At 34.7% G+C, this 11425-nt stretch overlaps 2 protein-coding genes across 2 annotated transcripts; one reads left to right on the plus strand and one right to left on the minus strand.

Moving 5' to 3' along the window:
• The first annotated feature begins 1200 nt into the window (after window positions 1-1200).
• LOC145755277 (uncharacterized) lies at window positions 1201-5516 on the plus strand. Its single transcript, XM_082571501.1, has 7 exons — window positions 1201-1369; window positions 1847-2056; window positions 2735-2893; window positions 3652-3825; window positions 3980-4165; window positions 4770-4950; window positions 5504-5516. The coding sequence occupies exons 1-7, from the start codon at window positions 1201-1203 to the stop codon at window positions 5514-5516; spliced, it is 1092 nt and encodes a 363-aa protein (XP_082427627.1).
• Window positions 5517-6033: 517 nt separating this feature from the next.
• LOC145755278 (sarcoplasmic/endoplasmic reticulum calcium ATPase 1-like) lies at window positions 6034-10839 on the minus strand. Its single transcript, XM_082571502.1, has 20 exons — window positions 10722-10839; window positions 10435-10535; window positions 10245-10349; window positions 10030-10168; window positions 9855-9935; window positions 9696-9781; window positions 9361-9621; window positions 9042-9245; window positions 8768-8959; window positions 8426-8690; window positions 8119-8324; window positions 7846-8029; window positions 7585-7736; window positions 7257-7477; window positions 6965-7167; window positions 6789-6874; window positions 6574-6707; window positions 6374-6491; window positions 6175-6292; window positions 6034-6065 (listed from the first exon to the last, which is right to left on the minus strand). Exons 1-20 carry the CDS (start codon window positions 10837-10839, stop codon window positions 6034-6036), a joined length of 3006 nt encoding a protein of 1001 aa, XP_082427628.1.
• Between the last annotated feature and the right edge of the window lie 586 nt (window positions 10840-11425).

The following is an 11425-nucleotide window of genomic DNA, read 5'->3' on the forward strand; positions in this document are numbered from 1 at the left end:
TCATCTCCTCTTCAAATCACCGTAGAATCGCCTGATTAGTTCCTCCTAAATAGCCAAACAAAATTACTTTATAAAACTACTGGTTACAATAAAGTTAATGTATAATTTTAATAAAACATATAATATAAATTGCTTTAAAAATTAACCGAACATTAGCCCCATGCTGAAGGCAGTTATCTTTGTCTAATTAGGTATTATCTAGTTAATTACACACTTTTAAAAATGGTGTCGTGTTCTGAATATGCGGACTGTTAAACGCAATTAGCCTAGCAGACATTAAAATAACGAGTGTCGACACGCGATCCTACCCCTAATTGGTTGCATATTCAGATCAACAACACCATATAAACTTTAAACAAGTTTTATAAAATTTTTAATACAATTATATAAAAAATCTACTTAACTCGATTAGTAGAAGTTCGCTTCGTCGAAATACCAATGTTGATATTAAATACAATACTTTTAAATAAAGCTACATAGAACAAATAAACAAAATATCACATTTTAGGAAGGAATTATAATCCACACCAGCGAACTCCAAGCCACGTGCTTTCAAATGAACAATTTCCAGCTAACACCCAGAAATTCTAAGCGCAAAAAAATGTGGCCAATCAACGTCGCCCTGAAATATTAGGCGCCAAAAATGTGGCCAATTAAGCGCCAGAACTCAAATTTTGATGGCTTAAACAATTTTTGCTTAATTGCGCAACTAGTAGTTCAGCAACACAATAAAAATACAAACGGTTTGCCATAAGATATTAGGTTTTAAACCGGGATTTTAAATGGTTTTGCGATAATAAATGTTTAAAATTTAAAATTTAATTTTGATTTTTTCCCATCGCTTTAAAAACACTTGTTTTAAGTTAGTTAAAAAAACAATAATCCATAAGAACAACATATGTTGAAGTTTGTATACAAAACTATATACAATTCTCCAAAAAAGCTGTTTTTTGTTTTTGTGTTTAAACAATAATGTTTTTTTAACCTGCATATTTTTATAACGCAAAACAATTGAGTTTTCTGTATGTGAAACTGAATCATACATTTCCTGTTTGCCCCCATTTATAAGTTGACCATTGTGTTCAAATATTTCTATACCAGCCAAATACAGAAGTTACGTTTTTTTACGAAAATTAAATCTAAAAAAATAGAACAAATATGATCTATAAGTTACTAGTTTTATTCTGTTTCTTAACGATTATGACGTCAGTAATGGGTTGTGACACAACAATTCTACCCAAGGACAGAATCTCGTGTAACCCTGACACGATTTCACAATCAGCTTGTGAGGCAGTTGGTTGTGTCTGGTGCAGTAACACCAACGTTCTAATGGCGCAGTGCTTTCTTAATAAAACAAATGCATACGACGGTAAGTGTATGGTAACTGTAATAACGTTAAGTGTAATATGGTAAGTTTAATCTAGGTTTCTTTTTTAATAAATAAAGGTGTGCTTATGCAACTAATTTGCGTTATTTGTAATTGCTGGGCCTATAAACAAATAATATGACTTTGGTGCGGCTTAAACTTAAGACCTTTTAGTCTGCATTCTAATACCATAACAGTTTAGAAAATTATCGAGATATTTTGAGTTATTTTGGCAAATTTTTGACTATTAATTAATCCTACAAACTTGCTACAATCTTGTGTTAAATGTTTTAAATATAAAATAAATTACATTTTTATTATTTAATTGTCCTAGACAATGGCGATTGTTCAATAAAAGAGCATTGATTAAAGCAATGGTGACTGTTATTCAATTGTGAAATGTTAGCAATTAAAAATATTTTTACTCCATTATTGATAATAATTAATTTCAAATAATTAATTGATTTTTTTTTGTTTTAGTTATGAAGTTTGCGCTCGGAAATTGCAACAGTATAACTGATTGTCCTGTCAAAGTTAACTGCTATCCTGACGTCATTTTAACCACCCCTAATCAGGCGGAATGCAAGGCAAGGTCGTGTCTGTGGTTGGGGACAACAGCCCTCGATCACCAGCCCCGTTGTGTTTATTATAATGTGACGACATTGGCGTCGAATTATTTTAAAACTGGAGGTAAAAAAAGTTTTTATTAAGTTATAAAAGGTTGAATAATTCGATAGTGTGGTATACCGGTCATGGCATCAAATTACGAGCCGAAAGGTTTTGGGTTCGAGCCGCACCAATTTCACAATATTTAGCCTTAAGCCCGGCCTTTACAGACAGCTAATAAACACGTCACAACAGCACCATTTTAACAGCATTTAATATCAAAATCTAAAATTAAAAAAATAGTCATAGCATTGGATTACGAGCCGAAATGTTTCGAGTTCGAGCCGCACTAATTACGGATAGCTGAAACACGTCACAACAGCACACCATTACCCAATAAAAAGAGAAAACTATTGAACAAAAGGTTTTGGGTTTAAGCTGCACCAATGTCACATTATTCACCCTTAAACCTGGCGTTTACAGATAGCTTAAACACACCAAAAAGTTTCGAGTTTAAGCCGCACCAATGTCACATTATTATCCCTTGAGTCTGGCGTTTATGGATAGCTAAAAAACATGTCATGACATCACACTTTTTCCCATAAAAATACAAAAACCAGTGGCCGGAAGGTTTTGAGTTTAAGGCGCACCAATGCCACATTATTATATGTTTACAACCAGCTTTAAAACATGTCACAACAGCACACTCTGACCCAATAAAATATAAAGACCTATTACCTAAGATTTACTTCTTTTTTTTAGTTGCCCCATTGCTTCAAGTAGCAGGTTTATGTGCCACATGTGCTACCTGTACATACAAACAAACTTGTCTTCCTAGTGAGAGTAACGTGAACGAGAACCGGTGCGAGAGAGAGAATTGTTTATGGTGTGATGGTCAATGTATAATTGGACAAACTAACAGTAAGTTATACTATTACCTAGCTTAAAATATTAGCCTTAATTTAACATTTGTTCTACTGGATTTATATATTTTACCGAAAATATTTAACCGAAAACCATATGCCTCAAAACACCATTTTACCTTAAGAATTTTGACCGAAAACCATATGCCTCAAAACACCATTTTACCGAAAATATTTAACCGAAAACCATATGCCTCAAAACACCATTTTACCTTAAGAATTTTGACCGAAAACCATATGCCTCAAAACACCATTTTACCGAAAATATTTAACCGAAAACCATATGCCTCAAAACACCATTTTACCTTAAGAATTTTGACCGAAAACCATATGCCTCAAAACACCATTTTACCTTAAGAATTTTGACCGAAAACCATATGCCTCAAAACACCATTTTACCTTAAGAATTTTGACCGAAAACCATATGCCTCAAAACACCATTTTACCTTAAGAATTTTGACCGAAAACCATATGCCTCAAAACACCATTTTACCTTAAGAATTTTGACCGAAAACCATATGCCTCAAAACACCATTTTACCTTAAGAATTTTGACCGAAAACCATATGCTTAAAAACACAATTTTACCCAGTATACGTTTGACCGAAAATATAAGAATGAACTTTAAAATTATGTCGTAGTGTTTGTGGCAACAGCGCCCCAATGAATGACGTCATTTAAATTTATATTATGTTGTAGTGTTTGTGGCAACAGCGCCCCAATGAATGACGTCATTTAAATTTATATTATGTCGTAGTGTTTGTGGCAACAGCGTCCCAATGTACGTCATGTTATAGCTGCCCCTACAACGCTTGGTTAAAAGTCGGATCGTCGCAAACTGAGTGCACCGCTAGAGGGGGAACGTGGTGCCCGAACAGAGAAAGCGCCCCGGACGATCGGAGATGCATCGTCTTACATGATTATAGTAAAGGTAAAAGATTCGAGATTAACTAAATTTAGCTTTTACTTGTGACGTAACAATGTTAACACTAAACCTCCCGATATAACGTAACAATGGCACAAACAAAGGTGCATAGAGAACAATTAGTTACAAAAATAACACATTAACTAACTTGTTACCATAGAAACTTGCAGCGTTGACGTCATCGGCCGACAGAATTGTAACTCCTGTGATGATTGTGACGTAGCAATCGATTGTAGTGACGACACGAGCACGAACGAGACACAAGCTTCGTGTGAGGAGATGGGTTGTATTTGGTGCACTGACGATTATCCAGTGAAACCACTTTGTAGATATTCATCTAAAGGATGTAAGCACATATATATATAAGTATGACGTCATAGACAAAATAAATATGACGCCATAGAATAGTTAACTACGACGTCATGATTAAAATTAGTAAGACGTCATAAGCAAAATAAGTACGACCTTTTAGGCAAAATGATCATAATGTAATAAACAGAATAAGTATGACGTCATAGGTGAAATGTTTATGACGTAATAAAAATTTAAATATGATGCCATAGAATTAATAGAGCGGTGCTTGAGCCTAAATTTATGTTACGAAAGCTATAGGTTAAACCCAACTCTAAAGTGCTTAGTAAAAATATGAATAGTATTATTAAAGAACCGACAGCGTGATGTAGTGTGAAGAACACTTCCTACACCACATGAGGTTTTGGGTTCAATCCCCACTGCTCTTATGCTGTAGTAAGGCACTATAAATGGTATTAACTCCTGCTGAGTCAGCACTTATTTAGCAACATAATGACCGGGCAATTATATTCAATATTATCTTAAACTGTCAAAGGCAACTTTAGACTGGGTCAGGGTAACAAATGTTACTCTCACATCAAGAACAAACATATACACAAAAAAATTGATGACAAAAAGAAATATTTTTACCTTTTTAGATCGTTGTACCAGCCCGGACCACTGTGAAATTATTTTCCCGCGATTTCAACGCTTTAGCATGTACCGCAAAAGTGGCCAAAAATATCACATCAGTAGATTACTGAAGATCCTATGTTACTCCCAGTTGGGAATGTGGGCTGAAGAAACACAAGATAAATGTATCATCACGTTCCCTTTGAAGTATATACCAGCAGTACAGGACTTTCTAAATAACGTATAGTTATATTGTTAGTATGTATTAAATATACAGGGATTATTGTTCCATTTAAATATTTAACACTTTTTCAAAATGTAAGCAATTAGGCTGTATGCTAATTTTTGGTAAATTTTAAATATAAATGTCTTAAAAAAATATATAATGCGTTTAAAAGTCTATATCTATTACTTATATTTGCTTACAGTAACTCATTAAAAGTAAGCAGGCATTTTTAAATCGCATTAAGTTCGTAAAATAAAAGTAAAATTGTAAAACTCAATAAATGTAACTTAATAAATGTAAACTACTATATTATTACTTCTAACAAATACCTACCTTAATTAAAACATAATTAACTTACCTTATAAAGTAAAATGACAGTATACGGTAGTTTGAAAGGCTGAAGTTTTTCTTTGAGATGTAGTTAGCTTTTTCTATTTATATGAGGCCATATAGAATATATTGTCTAATAATCTTTAGCTTCTGCCTTTCTAGATGGTTTGTAGCTTTTTATACCCTTTTTGTTTTGTTGTTTAGCTTGAAACACTAAAACTGACAATTAAACATCACATAAAATAAACAAGCTGTATACATTGCACAGGCTAAGCGTAAAATAATTCTAAAATTTTTAGAGATTCCCGGGGCTCTGATAGGTTAAAAAAACGCGCGCTTTTTTCTCTTCCTTTCTTTTTTTTCTCTCTCTCTCTTTTTTTTCTCTTTAATTAAAGCCAACCAAGAATAGATGGATGCACATAACACTACTTTATAAATTTTTTTATTACCTTTCCGTTACTTACTAACACATATATGTTAATTGCTATAGTAAATTATATGGAAGGTTTTAATGCTGGAACTGTAGTCTAAACTTACCTTTATTGGTGTGGTTTATATTTATAATATTAAGGGGTGTAGCAGAAGAGATAAGAAAATTTTAAAACACAGGTAACAGTTTTATTTTGCAAAAAGACCAAAATTAAAAACATAATTCACTAACAAAAAACAACAAACAATAAATAAGTTAAAAAACTCGCACCACGAATTTTGTATTTTCCTAAATTGTGGTTTGATTACTGTTTCTTCTTTGATAACTGGTCTTGGCCTGAAAAATAAACAAATTTAATAAAAGTTGAAACTTTAAATATTTACTAAAGAGACGCGTTATTTATATAGACATACACTACATAATTCTTATATACTGTATTACTTACCTTCAATGTAATTTCTTGCGACGAATTTCAGTCCTTCATCGGCGAAAATAACGGGCACTGAAATCTTCAAAACCATCATCCACTCCTCGAGGTTTAATGGACAAATTTGGAAAACCATCTAAAAATATTAAAAATTTCGTTAAAATTTTGACACATAAAATTAACTTAAGCAGTGTAATAAAGTCCAACTGCTACTTACTGGTAAAGGATCAACGTAGAGGATCATAAAATGAAGGGCAAGTGAGAGAACGATAGCTCCAATGAGCCACATGTTTTGCCAAGGAGGCATACGGAACAAAGACTGGTTCTCTGACACACTAAAAAGTAAAAATTTAAAGTTTTAGTTAAGGTTAAAAATGTCATGTGGTATCGTATAAGCATTTTGATATTTCACATTACCTGTTCAGTGCGTTCAAGAGCTCAATAACGACAAGCACCGACAAAGCCATTGTCATTGGGTGAGGATCTTCGAATATCTTGCAAGTTAAACCCTCGAAGTTTTCGGGTTGAGTTGTACATTGCATATAGTGAGTCTAAATTTAAACAATGTGTTTTTATATAATACGCTTCCTTAATATAGATATAAACGTAGTTTGGAGAAGTTGTACACTTACCACTTGCCACCACGACATTTGGGGGCCGTTGCTGGCGTACAAGAACCACCACAACGAAGCACCAACAGTTGCGAATCCAACGTAACCTAAACAAAGACAATTTGTCAATTAAAATCGTGTGTCAATTTGTATAACGTATGTTGCTAATGTAAATTATCTAGGCTAATATGACGTACCTCCAATGACGCAGTATCTGAACATGAGCCATCCGTTGATAAGCGAATCTTTGGTGGATCGGGGAGCTTTGTCCATGATGTCAAGATCTGGTGGATTAAAGCTAAGTGCGGTGGCTGGAAGACCGTCAGTGACCAAGTTTACCCACAAGAGTTGGACGGGGATCAGTGCTTCAGGAACGCCAAGGGCAGCAGCCAAAAAGATGCTGAATTAAAAGAATTGTTCAAGTTTAGGTCATTTATTGTCGATTTTACAACAGACTTGTCAATAATATAAAAGTGTTTTTGTATTTACCAAACAACTTCTCCAATATTAGAAGAGATGAGGTATCGAATGAATTGTTTCATGTTGTTGTAGATGGCTCGGCCTTCCTCCACAGCAGCCACAATCGAGGTAAAGTTGTCGTCAGCAAGGACCATGTCTGATGCACTCTTGGCCACTGCAGTTCCACTTCCCATGGCAATTCCAATCTCGGCTTTCTTCAATGCTGGGGCATCATTTACACCATCACCAGTCTAAATAAACATAATTTTATTACTAACCGGATGACACTATATGTTTGTGTTTGTTAAAAATAATAATGCTGCATAGCGGCTGATTACGTCACGTAGTAATAACTTACCATAGCAGTGACGTCACCATTAGCTTGTAAGTATTCAACAATCTTGCTCTTGTGAGCTGGTTCGACTCGGGCAAACAAGCGAGATCGGAGGCAAGCTTGGAATTGTTCTTCTCGGCTTAAATTGTCGAACTCTCGGCCAGTGTAAGACATTCCTAGAATACCAATGACATTGTGTTATTTATAAACTAAGGCAAATGTGTAAAAAGTGCTTTATATTGTAGCTTTATGGTTTTTTGTTTTAATAATAAGGTAATAACTGACCAGTAGTATCTTCATCTTCACCAAAGACTCCAATTCGTCGACAGATTGCCTCGGCAGTGGCTTTGTTGTCACCAGTAATAACAATAACTCGAATTCCTGCTTTGCGACAATCCTGGACAGCTTGGAAAACTTCCATTCTGGGAGGGTCCAACATTCCAACAATGCCAACAAATGTGATGCCAGTCTAAGATTAATATGGTATTATTAGACTTAGGGCTACTTTGTTATATTAACTGTATTATGAAATGCTTTGTATTTTAGTCAATATTTAACCTCATAATCAATAAATTTAGTTGAATCTTCTAAGTTCATCTGGCATGGACTTGGAGGAGTGTCAATGGTTCCAAGAGCCAAGCATCTTAAAGTGTCTCTTCCTGTTCCGTATTCTTTAACTAAAGCTTGGATCTCGGCCTTGATTTCGGCGGTCATTGGAACTCGTTGTTTGCCAACTCGAACGTAAGTGCATCGATCCAATACACCTTTAAAGAAATACCAGTTATATAGAAGACAGGCAATACATTAGCCAGTATTACTACGTTAGACAGGCAAAAAATTAGTTTATATTTGATAATAAGTTTACCTTCTGGTGCTCCTTTAACAAACATTTTAGGCCCGACTGAAGATGGCGCTGTGGGACGACAATACGAGCTCATTGACTTTCTGTCTCGTGAAAATTCCAATGTAAATTCTTTCTTCATCATTCCTTTAATGGCGCTGTTGCATGGGTGAGATTTTTCCGATTTGCTAAGGCCACTTAGGTCTGAGTTAAACACGTTCATTTTCTCGCACAATACAGTGAGGGCTGTCTCAGTAGCTTCACCAACTTTCTCATAAATTCCTTTTGACTAAAAAATAGTAAAGTTTTAGTTATGACTTGAAAACATATCTTAAAATTTTACAGCTCGAAAAAAATTATAATTACCTCATTGTAATCCAAAGACGAGTCATTACAAAGTGCACAGATGGTCGAAAGTTCGGTAAGTGCGTCATAATCGCTACAACGGATCTTTGCGTCGTTCTTTGTCACGTGGCCGACTGGGTCGTAAGTGGATCCTGAGATTTTAAACTCGTGGAAAGCAGCTCCGTCAGCCATTACTTTGTCGACAACAAACATCTAAAAAAGTGGCAAAAATAAATTGTTATTAAGTGAACCTTAATTAAAATGTTAAAAGACAGAAAGTTTTTAACTAACTTACCCTGCAGACAGACATCTGGTTGGTGGTAAGAGTTCCAGTTTTATCAGAGCAAATTACTGAGGTGCAACCCAAAGTTTCAACTGAAGGAAGACTTCGAACGATTGAGTTCTTTTTGGCCATTCTGCTTGTTCCAAGGGCAAGGCAAGTTGTGATAACAGCTGGAAGTCCTTCTGGGATAGCTGCAACAGCCAATGCAACTGCAATCTGTAAAGACATTTTATTAACTTAATTATTTTAAAGTTTTTGTGTAAATTGACTAATATGCAGTCTCAAGTAAGTATAAAAATTAATTAGATTTGAATGTAAAGTTGTTACAAACCTTGAAGTAGTAGATAGCTCCCTTGAACCAAGATCCACCATGGACTGGGTCGTTAAAGTGACCAATATTGATGGCCCACACAGCAATGCAGATCAAACTGATCACTTTAGACAGTTGCTCGCTAAATTCGTCAAGTTTTTGTTGAAGTGGAGTCTTTTCGCTTTCAGTTGAAGCCATTTGGTCTCGGATTTTACCGATCTCGGTGTTACTTCCAGTTCCAACAACAATTCCAGTTGCTTTGCCTGATGCGATGTTGGTGCCCTATAATACAATGCAGTTGTTACTAAGACTGTTTGAGTACCACAATATGTTATCTTAAACTTATATTAACTTACAGAGAAAAGCAAGTTCTTTTTGTCTTGGTTGACAGCTCTTGGATCGGGCACTGCATCGGTGTGTTTGATAACGCTTACGCTCTCACCTATACATATATAACATAAGGATTAGGCTTTTATTTCATGCACGCGTTTAACACTTAGAATATTGAAAATTACCGGTTAAAATAGCTTGGTCAACTCGAAGTGTTGTGGAGTGGATGGCGATCAATCGAATATCAGCTGGAACCTTGTCGCCAACTAAACAAAAAAGTTGTATTAGTAACTGTTGAACATATTATTTATATAAATATTTGTAGGTATTATGATAGTAAGTATCAAATCTATTTCTTACCAGATATTTCTACGATGTCACCAGGAACAATGTTTTTAGCCAGAACTCGTTGCACGATTTCCCGGTCTTGCCTTAAAACTTTGCCCATCTCTGGTTCGTATTCTTTCAAAGCTTCGATCGCACTTTCGGCGTTGCGTTCCTAAAACATTAAATCGTTATTATAAAATGTATAATTTAAAAAACGTAATTTACGAGTTTAAAGGTAATGTACTAACCTGCCATATTCCAATAATTGAGTTTGCGATCAAAATAAGAAGAATAACCAAAGGTTCAACAAAAGCTGTGATGGTTTCTTCCCCTTCTTCAAACAAGGCTAAAACCTAGAAAAATAAAAGTTTTAGTTACTTTAGTTATAAAGACCACATAACAACCAAAGTTATATTATAGCGAAGAAGAGTAACTTACAAATGAAATGACGGCTGCCAGCAGCAGGATTCGAACCAAAAGATCTTCGAATTGCTCGACGACCATTTGCCACAACGATTTCCCTTCTTCAGCTGGAAGCTCTACATAAAAATAACAAATTGTAACTATTTGTCTTACCAACGCTCATATATGCAAATCATAGAGTAAGTCAATGGTTAAACATATATTTACTTTAGATACGCAGAATTAACTTACTTAAATATACATCGTTCTTACGCCAATACCATATGCATTTAAAATGTGATTTAATCGAGTATTAAACTTACCGTTAGGTCCATATTTTTCACGATTTATTTTCACTTGTTCCAAGGTCAAACCAAGTTTGGATGAAACTCCAAAATGGTTCAAAACCTCGGAGGTTGTCTTAGCGTAAGCGTTCTCCATTTTAAAGAAAAACTTTCAATTAAATAAATAAAAATATGGGCAAAGTTTTCAGTCTATATGAAAACTAAAACCTGAAAAAAAAAACGAAATATTAGTTCAACTAATTCTTTGAATTCAGTAGATACTATTTTCTATTTCAAAGAGTCTATAAATCTATCAGAGTCTTATATTCTGTATTTATATAAATCTTATGCTTACACCTTTACGTTACGAGCTCACTGTTCGATTAGCTAGTACTTACTTAAGAATAGCTTGCGCTTGTTTAAACAAGATGGCTTAATACACAAAATACATAAGAAGGGAGGAACTGTTGTATTGTATGCTACAAACTTTAACTGATGAATAAACAATCAAAGCCCCTCGTTTATATACCCGTATAACGTCATATGTTACGTCACCGATTAACCTTGAGGTGACGACATGTGGTCATCAAGGTGATATCTTGTTAGCACTATGGTAGTGATAATATAAGGTTGGGAAAACTGCGGGGAATCTTGCACGTTAGATAAGAAAGTTACAAACCAGCGGCATTTAGATTTAAGAAAATTTTCTCCTTAACTGCGAATTCGCACTTGAATAATTGTGC

The sequence above is a fragment of the Corella eumyota genome, chromosome 6, assembly GCF_963082875.1.
Source record: "Corella eumyota chromosome 6, kaCorEumy4.1, whole genome shotgun sequence".
NCBI lineage: Eukaryota > Metazoa > Chordata > Ascidiacea > Phlebobranchia > Corellidae > Corella > Corella eumyota.

Coding starts and splice junctions, on each gene's coding strand:
- LOC145755277 (XM_082571501.1), top strand. CDS start 1,201: ATGACGTCAGTAATGGGTTGTGACACAACAATTCTACCCAAGGACAGA. Junction 1,370..1,846: donor TAAAACAAATGCATACGACG/GTAAGTGTATGG, acceptor TTTTTGTTTTAG/TTATGAAGTTTGCGCTCGGA. Junction 3,826..3,979: donor CTTACATGATTATAGTAAAG/GTAAAAGATTCG, acceptor TTGTTACCATAG/AAACTTGCAGCGTTGACGTC.
- LOC145755278 (XM_082571502.1), bottom strand. CDS start 10,839: ATGGAGAACGCTTACGCTAAGACAACCTCCGAGGTTTTGAACCATTTT. Junction 9,782..9,854: donor TGACCAAGCTATTTTAACCG/GTAATTTTCAAT, acceptor ATATATGTATAG/GTGAGAGCGTAAGCGTTATC. Junction 7,168..7,256: donor AATATTGGAGAAGTTGTTTG/GTAAATACAAAA, acceptor CTTTTAATTCAG/CATCTTTTTGGCTGCTGCCC.